Below are 27,785 nucleotides of genomic sequence, written 5' to 3'. Positions count from 1 at the left end.
TTATAAATTAAAAAAAGGTCCACACAGTCTGTCGGATATTCCCACACCACCATGCTAGTGGAATTCCTCATTGGGGGGGAAAGGGTGGCTCATCACGCTCGTCTTGCACTTCTCGACTGTCTTGGAAAATAAATACTGCATCGGCGCAGAGCTGAAGTCTTACCGGTGAGCGTTGAATATTTATTTATTTATTCATTCATTTATATTACTTTAGCTTGCTGTTCAGCCTCAGCACCTATCTGAAGGATCACAGGGTCGCTTCGGTCGCGTGGTTTTTTTTGTTTGTTTGTTTTTTTTTGTTTTCACGAGAAGCACACCGGCCCCACGTCGAGCCCGAACTCCTGCTCGGCTCCGCCCACGTCCACCGGCGCCATGTCCACGATCGGGAGCTTGGAGGGTTTCTGTGTGCGATACTCAAACACCGTCTTGCTCCACTCGCTGCTGGATTTCTGAGAGAAGAAAACAGAGAAGAAACAGGATGAAGTACTTTCACAGGACACCTCTCACACACACACACACACACACACACACACACACACTCACACACACACACACACACAGACACGTATCTTATTCCTAATGTAAAACACTGCCTAGCAAGTGCTGTGGGTGTGTTTTTCCTAACAAACACAGACTCATTATTAACATTAAGATTGGAGATTAAAGTGAATCAAAGATTTTTTTATTATTTAAAACCAGCGATTAAAATCATAATCTCAGATTAAACCTTTGCTGTTTGCTGAGATTAAATCTGATATGGATTTATCAGCTTCCAGCAGCATCAGTGTTAAAATTCTAAGAAATCCCTGTCGCTGTGATTTTAAATCCGGTTTTAAAGTAATGATTTAATATTTTTAATATAAATTTACTTTAAAACTTTTCCATAATTTAATAATAAATCATTTGGAATTTACTGTTAAAGGCTTGTGCCTTTAAATTAGTTAAAATAATTTATTTAAAAAATATTTCTAAATGATTTTGAATTTAAATAGATTTTTATTTACATTACAGATTATGATTAAGATTTAATCCAGATTAAATCTTACTCTTCCTTGTTGCACTCTAAGGAAGGACAATATGGAAAAAAATAAATAAATAATCATATCATGATACTTGATATATGGGCTTTCTAACGGTTTGAATAATCCTGGGAGGCAGATGATATTTTTATTATTAATAAATTGTTATAAAAGGTTAATGCGTGAGGTATGTTTGTGTAGTACGTGTGGGCGTGTCAGCGTCGTACCGAGCAGCCGTCCTCGGTGACCGTGTACTTGAGCCAGTTGTGACCGAACGCTTTGATGTCCGTCCCGTCCGAAGCCTTTAATACGATAGCTTTCTTCAGGTTGTCGTTCTTGTCGTCTCTGTAAGCCACGCTGTTCTTGCAGTGGTAAGTGATGGTCTGTACCGCCTCTTTAGAGAGCAGACGCAGGAGCCGCAGCTGCACGAACACCGTGTTGGCCAAATCCTCCTTGTCTCCGTATGTAAACTGAGGAAGTAGGAAAGGGTTAGAGTGACATTTAGGCGTGAAACGGTTTTAGCGTCCTTGTGATCACGATCACAGTTGTAAGGAACGATTTATATACATAATCATTTCTGACATGAAGGTTGAAGAGCATTTTAGCTAACAGGTTTATCTAACAGACTGGATTATTTGGATTGTCTTAAAAGACTGAATGACATGAGACATGGTACAGGAGATGTTGGATAGTACAGAAGATGAAAGTATAGTATAGGACACTATAGCAGATAAAACAGGTACGTTTCCATCCACACTGCACGTGTACTTTAACTGACATCAACCGCTAAAATGTGTAAAAATGTGTGCGTCCCAAACCTGTATATCTGTACAGTGAAATATATTAGAAATGAAAAGGACAGGGAAGTCCTTACTTTCTTTCGTTCCTATCATGCTCTAAAGCTGAGATACAGCATAGTGTATTAGAGTAGGTTTAGTAGTTGAAATGTCTATATCAATAGAAATCAGTAGAATTCAGTAATACTAAGGTGTAGCGCAGTATAGCTGCTCTGATCAGGCATAACATTATGACCACTGAGAGGCGCCGTGAATAAGACTGATGATCTCCTCATCATGGCACCTGTTAGTGGGTGGGATATATTAGGCAGCAAGTCAACATTTTGTCCTCAAAGTTGATGTGTTAGAAGCAGGAAAAATGGACAAGAGGAAGGATTTGAGCGAGTTTGACCAAGGGCCAAATTGTGATGGCGGATAGACCACTGGATCAGAGCATCTTTAAAACTGCAGCTCTTCTGGGGTGTTCCCGGTCTGCAGTGGTCAGTATCTATCAAAAGTATCCTTTAAGTATCCCTTAAGTTGCATGATTTAAAGCATCTGCTTCTAACATCTTGGTGCAAGATACCACAGCACACATTCGGGGATCCATGCCTCGAAAAGTCAGGGCTGTTTTGGCAGCAAAAGGGGGACCAACAGAATATTAGGCAGGTGGTCATAATGTTATGCCTGATTAGTGTATAATAAAGTATAGTATAGTGCAGTATAATAGATCTAATGGATAAATACACAGTTTAATATACAGAGTAGTCATCATTCTACATTCACTGACCTTCGTTCCTCTGTTCATGGTGGCTCCAAACCACACAGGTTTCGGCGTACTGGAGTGGGAACTCCACCAGCTCTTGCGTGGGATGCTGGGAGGGTTTGCAGACACGCAGGTCTCCCCCGTCTCCATGTTACAGTACACCCTGATTGCGTCCTTCAGACTTCCCTCGTTAGGGTCCACCCAGTACTCACCTACAGCACATTCGGACAAGAGACAAGAGTGAGGATGAAGTCACACGTAAAAGTTTTTATAGCAACATCATAATAAACAGACGTTTTTTTTTATTACACTAAAAAATAAAAACAGTGTTTGTCACAAACTTAAGGTCTTTAAAAAGTTATAGGTAGTCTAATCTACAATTAATCAACATCATGACCCTCAGAACCTGATGAACAGAAGTTCTACTGAACATCCGATCTTTGTGAATTTTTTTTCTATAGTGGGCTCCTCACCACTTTTCTTCATAGGGTAGCACTGCTTGATGTCCTGGCAGGTGCGCGCTGGATGAAGGCGGCTCCCGTCGGCGTTTTTTATGCTGTCCAGCTGAGTGCCCAGAGCTTTCAGTGAAGCGTGGACGTTGCTGTCCACATGAACAACACCGGAGCTGTTAACAGGCGTGGCCTCGTCCTTGTTGTACTCCGGAAGGGAAGGAGGTGGATTTTCGAACCCATCATAGTCTAGGTTTTTATCAAAGAAATCCTCCATTGTACTAGGAGGTCCAGGAGGACCGGGCGGGCCTGCAGGGCCAGGTTCTCCTTGAGGGCCCTTGATAGAGCAAAGAAATGAATACATAAATCTTGCAGCTAATGGTCATTTCCTTCACGCGTATGTGAAGTTACTCAGCTTCTCACCTCTGGTCCAATATCTCCAGGGCTGCCCCGAGATCCGGGAGAACCAATGGCTCCAGGAGAACCCATCTCACCTTCTTTACCAGCAGGTCCAACAGGCCCAGGAGGTCCCTAATAATAATAATAATAATGAACATCAGAAGACATTAGTGTGAATATTTTACATTTGTTTTTTTCTTCAAACAGCCTGAAAGGAACTTTAACCACTCACTCTTTGTCCACTCGGTCCGAAGATTCCTCTCTCACCCACGTCTCCTGTCGCTCCCTTCATTCAGAAAAAGCGTCTTACTTTCAGGTAAACCAGCACTGATTTTATGCGCAAGATGATACAATAATATTCAAAGTATTCTATAATGGTCTTATACTCACGGATATTCCCGGGATACCCTGAAGTCCAGGAAATCCGCGATGACCTTTCTGACCCCTCTCACCAGCCAATCCTTTCTCTCCTTTATCACCTTGTGGCCCTTGAGGTCCCTGTATTCATGCAGAGCATATTCAATAAAAATACTGGGATTTATACATATAATCTTTACTGATATGAGCGTATAATTAAACGTGACCTGTTTTCCTCGGCCTCCTGACTGGCCAGCTGGACCTGCTGGACCGCTGGCACCCTGCAATCACGAAAAACATTCAATCCTAAAATTATACCACGTTAAAAACAATTTATTATAATATTATATACAACTGTTAAGGATTACAGACAGGACCATATCTGATAACTCACTTTGGCCCCTCTCAATCCAGCACCTCCAGGAGCTCCGACTGGTCCGGGTGTTCCTGCTGCTCCCTGGGGTCCAGCAAGACCCTCAGCACCTGGTTCTCCTCGATCTCCCTGAAAAAAAATCACATAATAGCCTAATGCATCATATTCGGAGTGGAGAATAAGAATCTGCTTCAGACATAGGAATGGATTTTAGGCAATAATTTAGACTCTTTGCTTACTTTGACTCCACGAGTACCATCAGTTCCAGGACCTCCATCTGCTCCTGCAGGACCCTTAAAACAGTCATGTACAGAATAAATACAAGAATATGACATTTTAAAGGTCGGTCTGAGACTGACAAGCTAAAAGACCAAACCTGTGGGCCAGCATCTCCTTTATCCCCAAGAGGTCCAGGTAATCCAGCGCTTCCAATGCCACCTTTCACTCCCTGAGGACCTTTGGTGCCAGGTTTTCCAGGAGGACCCTGAATGAGAAGAAACAAAGCTGCATCCTCAACGAAAAATGTGACATAGTGATTACTAAACCTTAAACTGCTGTGAAGTGTTTTATTCCTTTTATACCACAGCCACTTGTCAAAGATTAAAATGCCTAAGTTTTAACTAATAACACCTTATTTGTGTACAATATCACTGAACATCCTTCTCACTAACCTTTCTCTTTCTTAATCTAATGAGACCTTTGGCTTTGTCTCTGACCATTACAAAGCGCCGACACTGGAGAATCCTTCCGTAAATGGTCTCTGAACGTCTCCTTACAGAAAACTCAACACTTACACGTTTTCTTTAAATCATTAAGCATCTCAGAATCATAATAATCGTTATTATTTCCGTTAAAAATCAAGCTAATCGTTGACTGTGTCTCAAAAATATGATTTGCTTACGAACGAATGTAGTAATACTAATCAAGCTAATTAGTATTAACTAGTAATAATTAGTTAAACTTACAGCAGGTCCAGGAAGGCCCAACAGTCCACGCTCTCCTCTCATACCAGGCAGACCTACCAACCCTCTCTGCCCTGACAATCCTGCAGGTCCTGGAGGTCCATCAGGGCCCTGAGAAAATAAAATAAAATTAAATAAAAGGTTATTCCAACACCCATTTTCCAGCTCTAGACCATAATCACACACACTTGACCTGATTTTCAGCACAGCAGAAACACTTGATATTGTATGTTTAGAGATAAAGCTTATTGCTCTGGTGAACTTTAGTGTTTGTACTCAGAAGTGCCAAGAGTGTTAGATATTGCAAGGTGGAGATTAGTTACCGGTGGTCCATCTTCTCCAGAATCGCCTTTATCTCCAGGGCTTCCAGCAGGTCCTGCATTTCCACGCTCACCTTGACGTCCCACACCTCCCGGTTCTCCACGTATTCCAGGTTCACCCTTCTTTCCTGCGGGTCCTTGTGGACCAGGCGCTCCGGTTTGACCCTGACAAAAAAATGTGGAGGTGTAATCAACTTCTTTCAACTTCTTTCTGAGAGATCTCATCAACTCCCAAGATCCTGGAGTTCAGATTTACTTTCCTCATTAACTCAGTGATGTGTTAAGTACAGTGAGTAATAACTCTTTAGTGTAGACACTCACAGCAGGGCCAGGAGGGCCTACACGTCCTGGAGATCCTGGGAAACCACTGGAACCCTGAAAACAGAGAAAGAATTAATAAAGGACGAGTGTGACAGAACTCAGATCCTGAACGTATCTTCAGAAACCTTTATGGTGGGACTTACAGCAGCTCCTTGACTCCCTCTGGCGCCTTTCAGTCCAGTTACACCAGAAGCTCCCTACAGAAAAATAAACACCCATGTGTTATGTATATTTATTGCAGCCTTCTGAACAACGATGGTCAGATTTATTTATCCTCAAGAACGGCGTAGGAAATTAATTAACGTTCCAGAATACGTTCACAGTAAACGCAGATTAATGCACATTTCCTTCTTTATGACCTTTTACACTTGTTAAAATGCGCTGAATCTAGAGACTCCTTCCATAAATGTTAAATAAACATCACATTACAAAAAAACTAGATTTTAAAAAATAGTACGAAGAGAATCTGATGTCCCTGTGAACGAATCGTTACTATAGAAACGATAACATATTAGAAAGACTACCTATGTGAGAAACGTACCATGTCTTTATCCTTTAAACATCATGTCTTACCTGAGCTCCAGCTTTTCCTGCCATTCCCTGAGGACCAGGAGCCCCTGCCTCACCCTTTGCACCAGGCTCTCCTGCTTCTCCCTTCGTACCAGGCTGACCATCAACACCCTGGCAAAAGAATGGACATGATAAAATAATTCAGAAATGAAAGAAGAACAAGATTTATAAATAAACAATGAGATTATATGCTCACAGGAGGACCGGCAAATCCAGCTGATCCAGGAGGACCAGGCTGACCTGGAGATCCCTGAAATACAAAAACACAAGCTCATACTATATGATCTACATATAACTTTATATCCCTTCTCTCCTGATCTGTAAATCACGGCTCACTCACAGCAGCTGCTCTAGAACCCGGTGGTCCAGAAGGTCCTCTGGGTCCGGTTTCACCCTGAATACAAATTAGCAAAAATACAGAGTATGTGTATAGACACATGGACGACAACCTATAAATAATAAATGAATAAATCATGTTTACCTTTTCTCCAGGTGCTCCAGCTGGTCCAGTAGGTCCAGTGGGTCCAGGAAGACCCTAATAATACATATTATTATTACATATTTTTTTTAAAAACTGGCACTACGACTATATATATTTTATCTAGAATATCTACAGAACGATTTGTTAGTATTATTATTACGATCACTCACCCGAGCGCCATCGTTGCCAGCAGCTCCCTCAGCTCCTGTCGCACCAGTCGCACCCTGAGATAACAAGATAATCACCATGAGCTTTTGGAACAACTAAGCCAGGAATTTCCGTGATTTGAAATATTAAAAAATCGAACAAAAGAAGCTGACGTTTTAATTACATCCGTTTCCTCTCCTGTTGCCCTCACTCATGCACCCTGACTTTAAAAACACACACACTTGTGTATCTGTGTATTGTGTTTTTGTCTGAAGGCTCACTCTTTTAAGCAATTCATTCAGGCTTTATTTATTTATTTATTTATTTATTTATTTATTTTTGTTCAGTTCAACCTAAACCCTGACATGGTCATACTTACACGGTCTCCTTTAGGTCCACTCACACCTGGTGTCCCTCTCTCTCCCGGCATTCCCTGAAGTCCAGGTGGGCCTGGTTCTCCAAGTTTACCTGCTGGTCCTGAACTTCCCTTAAAAATGTACAAAAACAGTGATCATTCCTGGCTATTTTCTTATTTAATTTGACAATATTATTATTTTCGTACATTTTTATAGTCTTATAGGTAACTGGACTATTCTAGAATACCTTAGGTCCATCAGGTCCTGGTGCCCCGAGACTGCCTTTAGGCCCAGGAAGGCCGTTAGGTCCTAGCTCTCCTCTCTCTCCTGGGCTTCCACGCTCACCCTGAGGGGCAAAATGATGACTTCTCCTTAAAAGTATACATATTAATTAGAACAACAAATGTCATAAGTTTAGTATGAGCTTACTCTTGGTCCAGTCTGACCAGATGCACCTTCTTCACCATTAACTCCCTAAAGAAGAAAGACAGTTTAACAAGTTTGCAATGTATCAGGAAATATTTCACTTTTGATTTAAGGGTAAAAAATGTCATAAACAATACTATACTCACCACATCACCCGGTTTTCCTGACTCTCCAGGTGGACCTGCGGGTCCAGGTAAACCCTGAGAAGTGAATTTTGCACCATTTGTTATATAATTTATTAGCTTAAGTTAGCAGACCATTAAACTCCATAATAGCTAGCCAATGAGCTGTAAAAAAAATACCACAAATGCGGTGATAAATAAATATTTAACTGTAAATAAATCTAGCTAGCAAAAACAAAAAAATGAGAGATAAAAATCCCATGAACTAGTCGGTTAGTGGTTAATATTTATCCCCAAATAATAGCTAGCTAAGGATAGAGGATTTTTTAAAGAGCTACTGTAATAATATATCACCAAACATAGTTAGCTAGCTTTGCAGAGAAGTAAGAGAACGAGGAACGCTCGTTATGAATACATAATTCATACATAATGTTACACACCTGAAAGCCTGTCAGACCAGGAGAACCCTGCTCTCCTCGTTTTCCTGCTGGACCCTGAAAGATCATATATTTCAATCTGTTAGAAAATAACACAAATATATATACATATATATAATAAAAAACCCAATATTTCATGACAGCATGAATTGACACTAACAGGAGGTCCAGCGGGGCCTGCAGGTCCTTCCTCTCCATCTTTTCCATTACGACCCTGTAGAATAAAAGTACAGTTTCCATGACAACAATTTAAACGTAACCTTTAACAAATTCATACTTTTCATAATCGCTAATTCTATGAACAGCTTACTCTTTGTCCTGGACCTCCTGGTGTTCCCGCTTCTCCTGCTTTTCCTGCATCGCCCTGCGCATCAAAAAATAAAAAAAATAAATAAATAAAAGTACCTTAATTATCCCACGGTTTGAGAAAAGGTGGTATCTTTTAGTATAGTGTTATCTAAAAGTGATGACTGATTACACTGAAGCCTTTCGGGCCTGGCAGACCCATAGATCCGGGTGGACCTCTGCCTCCGTTTGAACCAGCGGGTCCAGGACCACCGTCATCTCCTGGTGCTCCCTGTGGGGAACGGGTAAAACATTTAACATTACAGTATATTAGAATATAGAGCATTAGAGTAAGTGTTAGTTCAATATATTTTTTAGGGATGTCACAGAAAACGTTCAAGCCAATAATGACCAGAAACGACAAAAAGAAACACAAAAGTTTCACTGAAAAATGTTCTTTACAAATGTATTAATGTTCATGATATTTAGAAAGTGATTAAACACTGCTCTCCTGCAAAACTCTGGACTGTTCATTTACACAGAGATTCACATTAAACACCAGGTATTTGAAGTCTAAGTTAAACTTAGTTAAGTAAAAGTGTACATGTAAACTTTTTTCCCCTACATTTATTAAAACCGTGTCCAAATATTTGACTTTTATTCTATGTCTGGCATGCGATGGCACAGTAATTATATCGTATCCTATTAATAATGAGTCTCAGTATGTTGAACATGATGTAATGAGTTACCTGAGGTCCAAGTTTCCCTTCCGGTCCATCAGGTCCAGCAACACCACTCAGACCCTTAAGAGGTAGCAAAAAAATAAATAAAAATCATGAAGTATAATGTTGACACAATTTCACATAATCACACGGATTTATATTTACCCTCGCACCCGGAAGACCCGGTTCTCCAGGACGGCCAGGATCACCGCCAGCGCCTTTGACTCCGGAAGAACCTGGAGCACCACGCTCACCTATAGCGCCCTGGTGATGTTGTAGCAGCAATACGTTAACAATCAAAGTACAAACAGGAATACAAGTATGATTTGTCTTTTTTATTGTCTTTTTAAAAACAGGAACTTGGCCTGCCTTTTGTCCAGGTAACCCGTCAGCACCCGGAAAGCCACGAAGACCTGGAGCTCCCTAAACACAGAAAAGCAGATCAATTCGATGCAATAACTATATTTAAATAACGCAAAAGTCCTACAAATAATTCAGACTGCTATCAATTTGACATCTACTTTCAAAGAAAGAGGCAATTTGACCGAAGAACCATTTCATTTATTCACCGTAAACTGCTTTAATCATTTTTATACCACAGAATTCTTGAATCTGGTTGGTCAGATTTTTAAAATGGGTTTTATATAACAGTCTTAACTTCTTTCCTGGACGTCTCAACGTTAAATGTAGCTATAACATAATTTAATATAATCGTTAATCGAACTGCTAGGGTATGAAGGTGAATTTTTCATGATTTAACGGGAAGATAATCATCTTTGTGGCTATAATTACATCACAATTTTTGTTCCAAATGCACAGCAAAGACAGACTACAGCCTTCAAGATTCTGAAGAAAGGTGCATGATTTCTCTCACTGATTCTCCAGGAGGTCCAGGAGGTCCCACAGATCCCGGGTCTCCTCTAGGGCCTCGTTTTCCTTCCTCTCCCATCGGACCCAACTCTCCTTGAGCTCCAGGTTGCCCCTGTGACACAAACAAGCTTCATCGAAACAGCCACCAATCCCTTTGTAACGATTTTAATCTGCTAATGTAATCGATCATCTGTTGTTTGAACTGTCAGGCGTTATTAACTCACCACTTCTCCTTTGATTCCAGGCTCTCCTTTGAGTCCAGGGATGCCTCCTTCACCCTATGACACGAAAATATGATCAATATCTTATGCCATTGATCTTGTAATGTGGCCCAGATATTTTAATTTATACCAAAATGTTTATTATTTCATGGCTCCATTACTTCTGTTTACATGATTCATCAGCAATGAGCAGTGCTACTAGCCCCAGCTCTGGTCTCAGTCTCAGTTTTGTTCCAAAAGTCTGGTACTAGATTGATGACCACTGGAAAAGTTCCAGTTTCAGTTTCACTCATTACTTTACATTTGCCAAGTTGAGCTGTTACAACAAAAATAAGTGCATCATTACCACTTGTCCTTTGGCACCACCAAGTCCTGTCTTTCCCTGAGGTCCAGGTGGTCCGGGCTGACCAATCAGTCCGACCGGACCTTGCACACCAGGTGCACCCTAGATCCAAATTAAATAAATAAATAATCTCTCATGACACACTACACATAATTTGAATCATGAATTACATTCATTTAATTAAACTAAACAAATAGCAGGAAGAATGGCTGGGACTCACAGATGGCCCTTTAGCTCCACGAGCACCGTCCATCCCTGCTAGACCCTGGATATAAAGACATTTTACATGATCAATAACATGCATCAAAATGTCCAAATACGTAGTGTAGCTCATATGGTTAACACATAGCACACCTGTTTGCCCTGAGGTCCAGGGAAGCCTACTCTTCCTGAGTCTCCTCTGGGTCCCTGAGCTCCACTGGTGCCTCTGGGGCCCGTGGGACCTGCCTCACCCTGCGGATGGACAGAAAATATAAATGGCACCTAAACACACATGCAATAGACTACAATAGACTGGCTAGCTACAGAGGGTTTATTCCCACCTTAATCCTGAATGAATAATATTTCATATAAAAATTTTACAATTATAAAACTGATAACAAAATTTCTATGTAGAATATGTCATAATTAATCAGAACTGAAGTGCAGACCTTCATGCCTGGACCGCCTGGAAAACCCGAAGCTCCTGGGATCCCAATGGCACCCTGCGAGAAACACGCAATGACCATCACCAGAAACTGATACATGCTTCAAAATGGTTTTTATACTTTGCAGGATTATGGGATTAATACGGTTTAATGGATTCTTATGATATTAGAATGGATGAAGTCATTTACATACCAATGGACCTGGTTTTCCAGGATTTCCTGTCATTCCACGTTTTCCCTGCAGAAAAAAAAACCATAAACAAAAATAATAATACAATAATACGCTTAGCTTAAACAATGACCAGGTAGTTAGCTTAAAACTGTATTTTTACCAATCTTAGGGTTTTTTGTAGCTATTTTAGAATTATTTTATTTTTTAAAAATCAATCTGAAAGACAACAATCCAAGAATTGTGTTTACTAAAGGAATCATTTCAGTTAACCTAGGGGAAAAAAATTGTCAAATTGTACAATAAACACGAGCTAAAATTAAAAAAATTCACAATAGCAAAACAAGGAGACAACCGAGACAAAATCAGTGGGCCGCAATCCTGAATAAAAAAAACAAAACAAGAAGTTTTATGGTTTATTCGTTTAAAATATCCAGCTAGCTAGCAAACGTTAGCTAACAACATGCTGGCTAACTTTACCTCAGGTTTAAACTTGTTGCACTTTCTCTGCTTGGCTAAAATTGTAAATTAAAATCATTTTAAATAATTTAGGATGAATTTAGAATAATGAAAGAAATAAAAAACAAAGAAATTCAGCCAGACGCGGTTCCTCTGCTGTGAAAAGTGAAAACAATGTTAGCGGCTAATTTTACTGTGAAGCTAATGATACTGTATAGCTGTACTGGATAATGGATTGGGATCTGCAGTACAGTTCATATTTCCTGCTGTATTGAACTGTGTAAAGTATTTAATTGTAGAAATGATCTCACCGCCGATCCGGTGGGTCCGATCCGACCTCTTTCTCCAGGCAACCCTGGTGGACCCTAAAGAAAAAAGAAAAAAAAAAAGTTCAGTTCCTCTCCATGAATGATTTATTTTTGCAGAATAAGTTTGTTATTCCCAAAATCACAGTACAAAGCCTACCTGTGGACCGGCAAGCCCCATTGAACCAGGAACTCCAGATGCACCCTGAAATCAATACACAAACATACAGTATGTGCTGTAGATATAATAATACAGCCTCCTGTGCCATGATGTAGGCTTCGCATTTGTGAAGTGTGTCTCTAACCTTTGAACCAACAACACCTCGCTCTCCCTTCACTCCCAGTGGACCTGCGTATCCCTGAAAAGATCAAAGATCCTCGTCAGGATTTAACTACTTAAAATCAGGAAAGCATTAAAACCTGGCTTATATACACTGATCAGGCATAATATTATGACCACTGAGAGGTGAAGTGAATAAGACTGATGATCTCCTCATCATGGCACCTGTTAGTGGGTGGGATATATTAGGCAGCAACTGAACATTTTATCCTCAAAGTTGATGTGTTTGAAGCAGGAAAAATGGACAAGCGTAAGGATTTGAGCGAGTTTGACCAAGGGCCAAATGGTCATGGTGGATAGACGACTGGATCATAGCATCTCCAAAACTGCAGCTCTTGTGGGGTGTTCCCAGTCTGTAGTGGTCAGTATCTATCAAAAGTGGTCCAAGAAAGGAACAGTGGTGAACCGGTGACAGGGTCATGGGCGGTCAAGGCTCATTGATGGACGTGGGGAGTGAAGGCTGGCCCGTGTGATCCGATCCAACAGACGAGCTACTGTTGCTCAAATTGCTGAAGAAGTTAATGCTGGTTCTGATAGAAAGGGGTCAGAATACACAGTGCAGGATGGGTCAGGGCTGTTTTGGCAGCAAAAGGAGGAGGACGAACACAATATTAGGCAGGTGGTCATAATGTAATGCCTGGTCGGTGTGTACTGAATGTAATACAGTTAAACTTAAATCTGTTTTGTGTGGGGGTTTTTTCATACTGAAGTAGATATTTAAAAGATTCCAACAATTTGTGGAATCAATCTCACCTTGTGCCCCTTCATTCCCGGTTGACCAGGTAAACCTGGGAATCCCCGAGCGCCCTTAATGTATGAAAATATCATTGTGTTAAGATCTGTGTTAGGTTGTAACACAGATACGTAATTAATATATAAAATAAAAGAGTGGCTTTACAGGTGATCCTGGGAATCCGTCATCTCCTTTCTTTCCCGCCTCTCCCGGTTCACCCTGACACCAGAAGAAGAAGCGGATGAGAATGAACAATTTGATCAATTTAGAAGTCATTTACTTCATACTCTCTGGACAGGGTTATTTAAACACGTACATCTTGACCGGGTTTTCCAGAAGGACCATCTGGACCCCTTGGGCCAGGAGTACCCTGTAAAAAAAACAAGAAAAAGTCCTTATTATAGCAGGAACTTCTTTCCTGACAAACTCGTCGTATACGGTACTTAAGTTTAAGCGATTTCTACTGGCCTGTAGTCAGAATTTCTTTTTAAACATGAGTTTACACTTTATAATTTAAGCACTAATGTGGCAGAATCATGCGGCATCTCTGGCTCTGTAGCAGACTCTCTGTCGCAGCCAATCACATGCATTATATAGAAATTATTTAGCTGAAGGTAGCTCTTAGGAATAGAAACTTTGAAGTATTCATGAATACTTTCATTTACCCAACATCATGTTATGATTATTCCGAAATAAAAGATAGCATCATTGTCTCAACATATTTATTCACAGTGTATCTCAGTGGTTAAGGCACTGGGTTGTTAATTGGAAGGTTGGGGTTCAAGCCCTAGCACTGCCAAGCTGCCACTGTTGGGCCCTTGAGCAAGGCCCCTAAGCCTCAGGGTGCTACATCATGGCTGACCCTGTGCTCTGACCCCAACTTTCAAAAAAAAAAATTGTTGTATTGTATATGTTATAAAAATAAAGGCTGCTTCTTCTTCTTCTTCTTCTACTTATTATTATTATTATTATTATTATTATTATTATCTTATTACCATTAACTGATCAAAAACAGTTAAAGCATTACACAGTAACTGTCATTCAGCTGGAAAGCCGGACCTTTCCAAATAATAGCTGAATCCCTGTGATCTACTGAAACAGTTCTGCAGGTGAACTAGCTTTTATTTTTTACCATAGGACCTGGATCACCCGCATCTCCAGGGGTGCCTTGTGCTCCCATAGGACCCTGTAGGACACAAAAAAGCACTGAAATCCTGTTTACACTGTCAGTACAATATAAAGTATAAGCTAAGTATATGTGTTGGACTTACAGGTGGACCTGCTGGTCCTGGGTGTCCTCTCGGTCCTGCTTCACCCTGATTCAGATATTATCGATTAATGAGAATTGAGAGCTTTCTTGAATATTAATTAATAAACAGGATAAGTCGAGAGTGTTACAGTTTGTGTACAAAGCTCTAAATCTTATGATATTCAATACTCAAACTGCTTACAGGTGAGCCAGAGATCATCTGTGACATTCCCGTTTTGGCATCATGGAAACCTGAAGCCATCTGAGTCGCAAACTGACTCTGCAAAACAATGCGTCAGGATGACAATCAGTAAGAAAAATGCAAGATTTGAGAAGCAGGAACATTTTTAAACACTCTATTGTGGATTCAGGATTTTCACACCTCCTAAACACTGAGTTTGCACAAATCTCAGCTTATGAAAGGCGCACATCATTTCCTGTTTATATAAAAAGCAAGCCGGAGTGGAAACCTGCATGCTCTCGCACATTCCCTCAACGTCCACGCCCATCCAGTCTCCTTCTCCAAGTAACGCTAAATACTTTTGAACACAGCCTTTTTTCATGATCTCATATATATAAAAATAGATCCATGCTTCTCAACAAATACTGAGCTAAAAAGCTAAAAGAGAAATTTTTTAAGAATCTGTAAATCTCTAGAAGAACATTTTGTTGCATGGATTCTTTCACACAAAGTCTTAGTGTGTCCAGATTATTTGTTTTCTGTAGAGTTTGACCAATGAACAATAAAACAACATGAGATATGATACACAAAGTGTTTTAAAGGAGTTTTTAATATAATAATCTAATTTATTTAGGACTATATGATCTATATGAGTTTCTATGCACACTTGATTTTACATATTTACGTATATATTTATACATATTTTCATTTTCTCCAATTCCAAGGGGCAGTGGTGGCTCAAGGCTCTGGGCTGTTAATCGGAGGATCGGGGTTCAAGCTCCACGGTTGGGCAATTGAGCAAGGCCCTTAACCCTCTCTGCCCCAGGGGCGCTGTATGCTAGCTGCTCCTGCACTCTGACCCCAACTTCCTCAGCTGGGATATGTGAAGAAAAGAATTCCATTGTGCTGTCATGTATGTGTGGAGATAATAAAGGCTTCACGCGCTCAGTTCTTCTTCTTCTTCAAGTTCATCAGTTCCCACACATAAAACAAGTCTCTCCTTTAATGCAACATCTACCAGAAAGCTAAGATGCTATCAGTCATTTTTTTTTTCATTTCATTTCACTGTAGCGCTTATCCGATCTATACTCTGGTCACGGGGAGCCTGTGCCTATATCAGGTGTCATCGGGCATCAAGGCAGAATACACCCTGGACAGAGTGCCAACCCATCGCAGGGCACACACACACACTCATTCACTCACACAATCACACACTACGGGCAATTTAGAGACTCCAATCAGCCTAGAATATACTGAAGCTCTCAGACATTTACAACTGGCTAGCGTCACTGGGATTGACTGGAAGTCAGAGGGAACGTCATCACTCCCATCTCGAGAACAGGGCTGTTTTTCAACCTACGTTCCAGGCCATAAGAACGACTTCCCAAGGAAATAATGAACTCAGTGATGACTCCGGAGTTCTTTGTATTTTAGTCTAATTTAATTATTTACAATGTAAAACCAAACAGCAAACAAAACATTAGTGGAGCTGCTTCGGATTCAGCAAACAGACTTCTCTGCCCTTATAAACAAAGATGATGGACAATACCCTAAAGATGGTCCAAAACATTTTCTACGCATAGAAATCAGCTATTCATCGGATTTCGTATGCTGCTTTGCTGCAAACAACTTTCAATTTGGAATCTACATTTTTGTATCCTGTAATAAACCGATTAAACCCGAGTTAAAACACTCACCCCTGGTAACGCAGTCTGTCCTTCAGGACCAGGTTTTCCGGGCATACCTGGCACACCTGGTATCCCATCGAACCCTGGTGGACCGGCCACGCCCTGAAAAAAGAAACGTAATCACTATAACAGATCTGTTACGCCTTTGTTAACAACTGACTGATGTGTTAGAACATTTCGGAAACATACTTTTCTTCCTTTAAAGCCACGATATCCTGCACGTCCCGCTGGTCCAGGAGCTCCCTGTTAAACACGGCGCATAATAAAGAGATATTAGGCAACGTATTAAAATATTTCGGTTAATTACTGCTGCAAAACGAAGCGGAAAATTCTACCATCTGTCCCGGTCGACCAGGCAGTCCAACAATCTGAAAAACAACAGGGAGACACTTCATGAATATGGAGAATAAATTAATAATAATAATAATAATAATAATAATAATAATAATAATACACAGAATCCACACACATTCCTCCTAAAGACATTGTTGCTTCATACTTACATGAGGAATATCTCCTGGTTCTCCTTTTTCACCCTGAAATATCAAAGGAGTTTTATTTTCAGTTCAGCTCATTAATGAACCATGAAATTATTTATATTTATTCAAACAATATATTTATAATATATATAATATATTTATTATACGAGTTGTAGTGCATGTATATATACCTTGAGCGCCATATACTCTGAAAGTTAAAGAAAAAAGAGGAAATATAGTTTAGTGAAAATGCTATTTCATATCATTTCATGAATACACTTATTTGTTATTACAAATAATAACAGAATAATAATCAAGTCATAGATGATGATGAGATATCGTTCATCAGACGGTGTAAAAAGGTCCATGATATTATTCTATAGATTATAAAGGTATAGAAATAAGTTATAATGGTATGGTGACAGACAAGGGTATAAGAGCAGGGTATAGTCACAGATTCCAGTGAGAGAGTTATAATGATATATTAATATGTGGTAATGGTACAGTAACTGGCTATATTAGGTATAATACTGATTATATTAGAATAATAACAGGTTATGACGTAACCACAGGTTATAATGGAACAGTAAGTTAAGTTGCCTTTATTTGTCACATATACATTACTGCACAGTGAAATTGTTTCTTCACATGAGGTAAGAGCGCAGGGTCAGCCATGATGCAGCACCCCTGGAGCAGGGTGGGTTAAAGACCTTGCTCAAGGGCCCCAACAGTGGCAGCTTGGCAATGCTGGGGCTTGAACCCTGATCTTCCGGTTAACGACCCAGAGCCTTAACCACTTGAGCTACCACCGCCCAGGTTACCGAAAATTTTACAGATTATATTGCTGTAGCATGGCATACAAATGCACAAATGCAATTTGCATCGGCACACAAAGCAATTTCGCTATCCGAACAAAGCAAACCATTTTTGTTCAGTCAGTGAAAGCTATTTTGAAAGAGTCAATCCACGATACCAACATTGCCTTCAGCGTTTTTTGTTTACAGATTGGTGGAGTGGGTGCTCTGTTCTATTTTTAGCCCAAGCTTGGTGGCACGACTTCCTGTGAGGAGCCTTGACATGGAATGCTTGACTTGGGTCAGTTCTTTGTAAGCAGTCATACAGTTTAAATATGCTTCGTATTGGTCATATTGGTCATTTTTGGAAGGCTGGAACGGATTATCTGCATTTACGTTATTTCTTATGGGAAAATTTGTTTCGCAATACACATTTACGCCTTAAGAACTCACCTCCAGAGCCAATAAAGTTCCTATCCCAAGGTTCCACTGTAGTTCTGATTATATTACTATAACAAAATTTTATAATTATGTAATGACCTGGATATAATTGTATTTGGTATATTACTGATGATGATGATGATGATGATGATGATGGTAGTATAGTAATAGGTCATAATGGCAGTGTGACTGGTTATAATGGTATATTTATATGTTATACTGTTACAGTAATGATTATAATGTTACACTAATAAAATATAATAGCATAGGAACAGGTTATAATGGTATAGTAATGCTGTAGTAAGCAGATGTGATGGTAGATTAAAAAGTTATAACGGTAGAATAATAGATTTATGATAATATATTTACAATCAAAGACATAGAAAGTTATGGTAGAGTGATTAGTTGTGCTTAGTAATTAGTAACAGATCCTAAACATGCACTGACGGGATAAAGATATAGAAAAAGTTATAATACAGGTTATAATAGTATAATAATATGTTAATAACAGTATAATAATAGTTTATATGTAGTGTTTGTGCAGCTGATAATGCAGTAGAAAGTTCATAACGGTGGAGTAACAGGTTATAAATGTTTAGTAACAGATCAGAAAGGTTATAGCACTGATAATAATACTGATAGATATGATATAAGAATAGATGAAAGACTGCACTGGTCATAATGGTGCTGTAATAAGTTCTGATGGTAGAGTAATAGGTTCTGATGGTTTATAGGGTATAGAGAGAGAGAGAGAGAGAGAGAGAGAGAAAGAAAGAAAGAAAGAAAGAAAGAAAGAAAGAAAGAAAGAAAGAAAGAAAGAAAGAAAGAAAGAAAGAAAGAAAGAAAGAAAGAGAGACAGACAGAGTGAAAGAAAGAAAGAAAGAAAGAAAGAAAGAAAGAAAGAAAGAAAGAAAGAAAGAAAGAAAAGAGAGAGAGAGAGACAGAGACAGAGTGAAAGAAAGAAAGAAAGAAAGAAAGAAAGAAAGAAAGAAAGAAAGAAAGAAAGAAAGAGAGAGACAGAGACAGAGACAGAGTGAAAGAAAGAAAGAAAGAAAGAAGGTAAGTAGAAGAAAGAAAAAATGAAAGAAAGAAAGAAAGAAAGAAAGAAAGAAAGAAAGACAGAAAGAAAGAAAGAAAGAAAGAAAGAAAGAAAGAAAGAAGAAGAGGAGAGAGAGAGAGGAGAGAGAGAGGAGAGAGAGAGAGAGAGAGAGACAGAGACAGAGACTGAGTGAAAGAAAGAAAGAAGAAAGAGAAGAAAGAAAGAAAGAAAGAAAGAAAGAAAGAAAGAAAGAAAGAAAGAAAGAAAGAAAGAAAAAGAGAGGCAGAGAGAGAGAGACAGAGACAGAGTGAAAGAAAGAAAGAAAGAAAGAAAAAAAGAGAGAAAGAAAGAAAGAAAGAAAGAAAGAAAGAAAGAGAGAGAGAGAGAGACAGAGACAGAGTGAAAGAAAGAAAAGAAAGAAAGAAAGAAAGAAAGAAAGAAAGAAAGAAAGAAAGAAAGAAAGAAAGAAAGAAAGAAAGAGAGAGACAGAGACAGAGACAGAGTGAAAGAAAGAAAGAAAGAAAGAAAGAAAGAAAAGAGAGAGAGAGAGAGAGAGAGAGAGAGAGAGAGAGAGAGAGAGAGTGAAAGAAAGAAAGAAAGAAAGAAAGAAAGAAAGAAAGAAAGAAGAGAGAGAGAGAGAGAGAGAGAGAGAGAGAGAGAGAGAGAGACAGAGACTGAGTGAAAGAAAGAAAGAAAGAAAGAAAGAAAGAAAGAAAGAAAGAAAGAAAGAAAGAAAAGAGAGAGAGAGAGAGAGAGAGAGAGAGAGAGAGAGAGAGAGAGAGAGAGAGAATGAGAAGACTCAAGACTTAAAGGAATACAGAGCGTTCTTCCTGACGCCAGGATGAAAAAGGAAAGTCAGTGTCGCCCTCTGGAGGACGTCGTGTGTACTGCTCACCGATGTGTCCGCGAGCGCTGGCGAATCTCTCACACACGGGGCAGCACTCTCCCTCGGGGACAGTGAAATGCTCACACCCTTTGAGCTCCTCACAGCGGATGTCCTCGCAGACGATGCTGCCTTTGTCGCACACGCACAGCCGGCATGGCTCGGGTTTCCAAATGGCGTTGGGTTCGTGGGTCACATCTCCCTCCTTACAGCCAGGCTGAGTCTCTGGTGAAGCTGAGGGAAGAGAAGCAGAGCAATATGAGAACTTAGGATAAAAACATTATTAGCATTCTTTATTGTCTGATATTCAGAAGCTGAACCATAACATGCAATCACACGAGCTTAAGGATTAAGACTGAGTCAGCTGTAAGACTGTTTAAGTTTAAACATCTTTCTTTCGACTCAAAACAGTTCAATTGACATTAAATCTGAAATCCAGCAGGTAATTACCCTAAATCACATAAGTCACGCTTTTAGCTACAGCACTTTAAATAGCTTTAAATGTGCTTTCATTTAGAAATGAACACAAATTATACATAAAAATGTGCTTTTTCCCCTCTCCTTTATCTTTATCCATCTTGGAAGTCAATTTTAATCATTTTTATCCAAATACAAAGGTAAAAATACAACTTAGACTCTGAGGTTAGACAAACTCAGCCAAAAGAAAAATATAAATTAAAATAATGGAAAAAAAATGAAAAATGAAAAGTTAAAAAATTCTGAAACGCTGAAATGAAACCTAGAATTATTAAATAAAATTATTTATTTTATATTTTAATACTATTTCATATGTACACACGTACAGAGATATGCTATAATGATATAAAAAAAAATCTTTCCTTATTAAACAGTTAATTAATTTCCAATTTATAAATCATGGTTAATTCTTTTTATTATTAAAAATCTCTGAAGGCAGTTCCGCCCTTTAACCACAAGGGGGCGGTCAGGGACTGAGCCGGGGATTCTGCCTCGTCTGGAACTGCTGGTTATTTTTACAGCTTCACCTCTACTTAGTACTTAGCGGTTACATTCAGGATTGCCGATGATGGTAGAAAAATGTGCTCTATAATTTAGCATATGATAAAATATCCTCTTTCTGTTTCTTCTGAGGTGGCTTCCATATATTTTCATACATTATACGTTGCCAGTGTGGAATTACTTCAGAAGAACGTAGCCCTAAGGCCGAGCTCGCTCGCTGTCTGGATGCTCTGACCGTTTACATGGCCTACAGGACTTCATATAAATATATCTAAAAATCCACACCAAGCAAAGTCTACCTGTCTGTGTAGAAGTAATCCAGGTCATTTGATCTTTACGGCCCTCATCCTCCCGTCATTAAAACGCTGCCCGATCATCTAACCCCACCCTGTGATTAAGCCCTGCAGCTGGCGAGGCCACCTCGCTGGGACTGTGAGCCGAGGCGGTACGAAGAACCACATCAAGGTTTCATCCTGATCAGAGGAAAGAACCAAGGCTCTCGTTCCGAGACAGAAGGCGAGCTGGTGTATGATCTGGAGGGATGAGGATCGTCTTACCTCAGGGGAGCTTGGTTAGAGGATTTTCGTTTGGATTCTCATCCAGTCTTGTCTAGTGTGTGTGTGTGTGTGTGTGTGTTGTGGATTAAAGAACTTTTTTAACTTTATATCCATCTACTGCCTCTGTAGCACATGCATCGTTACCACAGATAAGAATTTCATGCAAAAACAATCCAATTTCACTTACAGAGGATGTTTAAGGGGCACTCACTACATCAAATGAAGCAGTAAATTAGGTTCTAATAAGTAAATCTTTATTATTAACTTCAGTTAATGCTTCAGTCCACAGCCCTGTATTTTGGCTGATTAGGCTGAAAATTGATAGCTAGTGTGAGCTAAGTGGTTAAGGCTCTTTGTTGTTAACCGGAAGATCAGGGTTCGAGCTCCAGCACCGCCAAGCTGCCACAGTTGGGCCCTTGAGCAAGGCCCTCAACCCACCTGGCTCCAGGGGCGCTGCATCATGGCTGACGCCGTGCTCTGACCCCAAACCTCAAGGATGAGATATGAGAAGAAAGAATTTCACTGTGCAGTAATGTATATGTGACAAAATAAAGATGCTAGTTCTAAAGGAAACGGGCGAGTGTGTGATCGTGTAGCATGGCATGTTTGCTTCAGTAAGATTTTGGGCAAAGTTTCAGCTAGGAGACGTGGTATTCTGTCTGAACAGACATCGCTCAGTATGAGATAGCATCTTTATTTACTCCTGAGACGTTTAACTGCAAGGTAACTGTATACTGTAAGGAATTAAGTTTTGTCAGCTTTCCTGATTCTGAAAAGAAAGTCTGTCATCGTATTTGTTTATTAGTCCAAGCAGAACGTTTCGCTCTTCTAACAACCAGCGAATGCATGGATTAAGGGTCTTTTTGTTCACCCATGCTCTTAATATAAAATATTAAATAATTGCCTGTCACTACATCTGAGGTAATATAGGACGATAAATGTTGGAGATCTCCTTTAATAACGCTGAAACTGATAAAACAGGAGCTGAAAAGGACACAGCACTGAGCCCCATCCAAGGACATATACCACCCTAGCAAAGACGAGTCCCGAAAATAGCATCTGCACCTTTTCCAAATGCCCCGCCCTAATCAGAGCTCTGTCTCCACCCAGCCTTCACACGCCCATTCACCATGCATCACAAGTCATGCCATTCTTTTCTTTTTTCAAAACTGAAATATTGTTAATGCAATATTTTCCGTTCAGCATGTCATAAACGTTCCTCATGTTTGTCCTTCATGTTTGTTTTTCTTAGCCCCTCCTTCTGGAGAACCTGACCTGGTCAGCACAATTTCAATTCCGTAAGCTCTGCTCTGACCAAAAATGCACATGCATGGCGGTTGTGCAACTTACGAGTGCTTTTTAGATTCCATACATTTCCAGAACTTTCTCTCATTGCACCACGCCGATCTAGGCTTACCTGGTATATGTTCTGTAAGCGGATTAACGTGTCTGGGGTGCAAAACCAATTATACATCAGAGACTGTTTAAATTAAATAACGAGGGCTGGAGTAATAACAGGTATCATCTCAGGATAATCGGCGGCTCCTGAAGACTGAAGAACCCTGGAGACTGAGGGGGGAAAAAAAATTTAAAAAGTGCCTTTGGAAAGTGTGTTCATGGATAGCAGTCATAGCACTCTCACCACAAAACATCCTCACGTGTATAATTCATGGTTTCTCTAACACACACACACACACAGAGTAGATGACAGCCTGGGCTCTCTTTTTAAAGTATATAATCTGGGTTTGTCTGTGATTTTATGGCTCATCGCCAGACAGATATATCTCTCTCCGCCTGGAGTCGAGCTCAGAGACACCACAGATCGTTTCAGGGAGAAAATAAGCAATGCCCGAATCACCAGAGGCTCGAGAGACGATTTCACTTTCATCAAGAGCTCTCGCGTGCCTCGGAAAACCTGCTCCTTTCCCGGTGTTAAATTCCTGCTGAAAACCTCATTCACCCCTAATCACAGACTGAGGTTTTAAGATTTTTTTTAAATAACTGTGATGTTTTAGCTTTACAGGTAAACTCTACGAGGTCTAGTATATTATCGGCGCAGACCTCCCATGAAAAAAGAAAAACCCTGGAAACTCAAGGCACCTGCTATTCTAGTAGCACTGAAATCTATATGAAACTCCATCTTTTCCAATGCTTAAAAAAAGTAAACTGCAAGGTACCAATTTAGTGGGAGAGCACAAGACGTTATTTTGGGCAAAACCACAAAGCCCTCTATTATACGTTCAGCTTAACTTCTGGTTTTATTTCTGTGCCTGACAGAAAAGACACACCCTCCCTCCGTCTGCATGCAGCGTTTAACATAATTAGCCTCATGATTCTGAAGTATGCATTGAAAAATTCTCAGCCTAAGCTTCGTTTTTCTTTTATTTAGAGCTAACTAATCACCTTGTTTCCTTTCCACACACTTTGTCCGGTTGAAAGCACATGGTGAAGTGAATTTCCTTGCCTTTCCTTGCCACTAAAACTTTTTGGGAAGTGTGAAGGTCATGAAAAAGATATATATATCAGGTAGAAATAGTGAAGTAAACTTAGACATGGATTGATTTTACACACTTGAACAACTTGTTCGAGTAAACAGTGGAATAATGAGATGAATAAGGAATAAATCACGCAGGAACATGCTGTTACAGGACAACAGTCAGGCAAATTTCCTGAAGTTATACCCTGAAGTTGATTATACTCCCAGAACAGCAGGTCCAAAATGTGTTTCTTCTCAAATCCCACAGGAATTTGCTGAAGGATTACATGTCATACTTTTTTATCCGTTTATAGTTACATATGATGATGGACAGCCTTGAAGAACACAGATTTCAACACTTAAGTGTAAACTGACACTGGAGACTCCTTCCAAAAGTCAATTAAACAAACAGAAAGCATCACCACTTCAATGTACGAGGCGCTGTGTAGGATGTATAGAAACAATATCCATCAATATAATTTCAGTTAATTGAGTTAATTGTGCTATTATAATGAGATATTTTAACTTTCTGTTTCCTGACTGGGTGATATTAATACGTCTGGAGGCACAATTCTATTAAACAGACCCTTTAAAAATCATCCAGTTGTATGTATGTACAGGTTTATGTGCAGTCATATCGAAGACCTTTCACCTTTAGCTTATATTTTAGATCAACAGTTGTTAAGCTCCACAAACACCATTTGTCATTTGTGTGAAGGTGTGAAGGTAAGTTCATCATGGGCTCCTATAATAAAAGAAAAGTTCATTTAAATGAAGAAGCTACTTAGGAAATGGATTAAAATAAAGCTAGACATATGTTCCTTTAAGCTCGGATTCACGCGGCACACTATATGATTGGGCGTGCCACGCTTCTCCGCTCCGGGAGAGAGCGTTAACCAAAATTGGCAGCCTTTTAAAACCTGGCATCAGTAAACACAGGGCTGTTAGAAACCTCTCATTCTCCAGAGCCTCGATCTCAAATAAGCATCAACTCAGAAGACACCAAAAACCACGATCGTCTGGGAACAAATCTGGAAGATTTCCACAGTGAAGAAAAAGTGTTTCTGCGAATAAACTATTTGAGTTAGCAAAACCCACGGTCCAGGATTGTCCGTCAGACAGGTCCGCTTCATAAATCACCTCAGAATCGTTTGGGAAAATAAATGACTTCCTCTTCCTGAGGGGTGTAGTGCTTGATTCCGACTCAGAGAGGTCGGCGTCTCTCATGTTGTAGTGGGTTTAATATCAACACCACCTTCATGAGGCCCAAAAGATGCAGTTACAGGTTTCACCATTTCTCTGTGCAGCACTTTTCACTTCCTCGTGATGTGAGAATCTTTCTAAATCTAAGGCATGTCCACTCGCCTTGACCCGGAGGACATAGTCACGGACGGTCGCACCTCTGCCGGAGTGGAAGTGTGTGCACCTGAGGTACAATCCAACCAAATCCAACCAAAATATTAGCCTGGAAACCACAGACTTACTCAGAACTGCCCTGTTCTCTAAACAACGCAACAAAAACATTAAAAAATGTGCTGAAGTACCAAACTAGAGGAAAAAGAAAGCTTTTTTTTACAGAGGTGATTTTTCCGAGCCGTGTTTGTTGAAATTTCCTGTGCTTGCTCGCTGTTTGGCTTCCCAGAAATCCTGACGGCGTGTGTGAAACTAACACGTTTCAGAAAGATGAGCGAATGTGTAAACAACTGCAAAATATTTGTAGAAATATGTTTTTTGTTTTTACAGGCTGAGCATGAAGGAATATTGAGGCATATACCTCACATAGAGTTTTGTGTGTCATTTTAGTAGAGGATATGAAATGAGGTATAGCATGGTACTTACACAGAAATGTAAACAAACAAACAAATAAATAGCTATGTAAACAAACAAATACATGCTTCTACTACCACTCTCATATAATAATAATAATAATAATAATAATAATAATAATAATAATAATAATGACATGTAATTTTCAAATGCAACATAAAAAAAAATAAACCTTTTTATTCAGAATAATAAAGCTGGTGACATCAATTTCAGATAACAAGAAATATTTTACAATTTAATTTTTATACATAAAACAGCACATATATCATGTATTTCATTTTTTATTCAGTTTTAAAGCATTCATTTTATACTTCCACTCACCTTTCTTGCATGTCACCCACAGCACCTGCGTCGAGAGGAGCGCGAGACACACGCACGTCCTGAAGGCACGAGCCACGGCCATTCTTTTCGCACCCACACCCCCCCCACGACGCGACACACGCGTGAAAACTTCTGCACGCGCTCCCCTCCAGCCGAGGGGGATTTAATCCTCTTCACTGGACTTTCGGGATGCCCGCTGTTCTCCGGGAGACCCTTCCGTTCCGTTGCGTTCAGCCTCCAGGTCAGACACTGCTCAGACGCAAGCGCGTGCGTGCCCTCGCGTAAAGAGAAACAGAGAGCGAGCGCGCGAGAGAGAGAGAGAGAGAGAGAGAGGCACGCGCGCCTCCTCCCTCCCACTATTCCCGCCACTCGCTCAGCCTCTCATCAAGCTAAAGCTAAAATAGCAGCAGTTTCACAGCAGCTTCCGTAATTATTCGCACCCCTAAAAACAATGGTCAACACATAACATAAACATTAAACCAAAAGAATTTTATATGATAATATCTTTCTTTGGGGAAAAAAACATCTGGAAAAATCATTCATTCATTCCTTCGTTTTCAGTAGGGCCGCAGCATCCATATCCTGGGAATGATCTGGGAATACCACATCCAGAAAGGACACCAGTACATCACACACATACACACACACACACCTTCACACACTCATTCACACCTAAGGGGCTATTTTAAGTCACCTCATGCATGCTTTTGGGAGGTCTGTGGAGGCTGAAGAGGCAGAATTTTAGAGATCCAAAAATGAGTACTGTGGCAGAGCCAATAAACTCAATTAAACAAGGAACAGTACAAAACCAGACTGTTAAAGCGTAGCTAAAATACCTTTCTTGTTAGAATTCTTTCAAAACATGGCCACCTCTGCCAGGAGGTTATACATGGCTGAATGTTTCGCAGCAAAAAAAAACAAAACGTTGTGATTCCAAACACAAATGGTTTTAAGTAGGGAAAAAAAATGAATGTTTTGTACTATTTCTGTCTCTGGATTTAAACTGTGTTTGAAAGCTTGCGGTCTGAATTACAGCCCAGAAAAACAAACCTAACAATACGAAGCAACCTGAAATATTACTGCTCTGAAAAGTCATCCAAGATCCCCGACAAGCGTCTCCAAGTTTCTTAGACATCACATATGTCTTTCAGAGGGGGGTGGCGGTCTCTTGGAGTCTTAAAAAATTATTTATATGTACAAAAACATTCAATGTCCTTTTATGATTAAGGTCAATATAGTATGTACATCATACTATATTTTTATGATTTGGATAACTTTTGTAACCCGATCTGTATTTTCTACGCATTTCTTTATGGGGTGATGCTGATTTTTGGTGTGTTTCATGCTTGCCTTAATGCCCAGAGATGCCAAAAACAGCTGTGGGCGAGATGATAAAGGATGTAGAGATATATCACCCGGCTTCCTGAGGCCACAGGCAGGGCTGAGAGAGGGTACGAGAGTGGAAGAGAAGAAAAGCAGCTGTGATGTCCAGGATAT

At 39.9% G+C, this 27,785-nt stretch overlaps 1 protein-coding gene across 1 annotated transcript; it reads right to left on the bottom strand.

The window, feature by feature from the left end:
• Nucleotides 1-177: 177 nt before the first annotated feature.
• col5a2b (collagen, type V, alpha 2b) lies at nt 178-26,652 on the bottom strand. Its single transcript, XM_058403712.1, has 54 exons — nt 26,289-26,652; nt 20,142-20,363; nt 17,164-17,180; nt 16,997-17,029; nt 16,829-16,861; nt 16,683-16,736; nt 16,503-16,595; nt 14,827-14,904; nt 14,647-14,691; nt 14,508-14,561; nt 13,692-13,745; nt 13,541-13,594; nt 13,396-13,449; nt 12,608-12,661; nt 12,463-12,507; nt 12,309-12,362; nt 11,563-11,607; nt 11,373-11,426; nt 11,077-11,175; nt 10,943-10,987; nt 10,726-10,824; nt 10,383-10,436; nt 10,163-10,270; nt 9,658-9,711; nt 9,454-9,552; nt 9,316-9,369; nt 8,760-8,858; nt 8,592-8,645; nt 8,442-8,495; nt 8,285-8,338; nt 7,869-7,922; nt 7,726-7,770; nt 7,544-7,642; nt 7,320-7,427; nt 6,964-7,017; nt 6,794-6,847; nt 6,653-6,706; nt 6,509-6,562; nt 6,316-6,423; nt 5,886-5,939; nt 5,743-5,796; nt 5,425-5,586; nt 5,105-5,212; nt 4,516-4,623; nt 4,379-4,432; nt 4,161-4,268; nt 3,994-4,047; nt 3,800-3,907; nt 3,642-3,695; nt 3,434-3,541; nt 3,035-3,347; nt 2,586-2,773; nt 1,247-1,489; nt 178-449 (listed from the first exon to the last, which is right to left on the bottom strand). The coding sequence occupies exons 1-54, from the start codon at nt 26,368-26,370 to the stop codon at nt 303-305; spliced, it is 4,491 nt and encodes a 1,496-aa protein (XP_058259695.1). The 5' UTR covers nt 26,371-26,652; the 3' UTR covers nt 178-302.
• Nucleotides 26,653-27,785: the final 1,133 nt, after the last annotated feature.

The sequence above is a fragment of the Hemibagrus wyckioides genome, linkage group LG11, assembly GCF_019097595.1.
Source record: "Hemibagrus wyckioides isolate EC202008001 linkage group LG11, SWU_Hwy_1.0, whole genome shotgun sequence".
Lineage (NCBI taxonomy): Eukaryota > Metazoa > Chordata > Actinopteri > Siluriformes > Bagridae > Hemibagrus > Hemibagrus wyckioides.
Note: the sequence above shows the minus strand (reverse complement) of the source record. Positions and strands in the feature narration are given on the sequence as shown.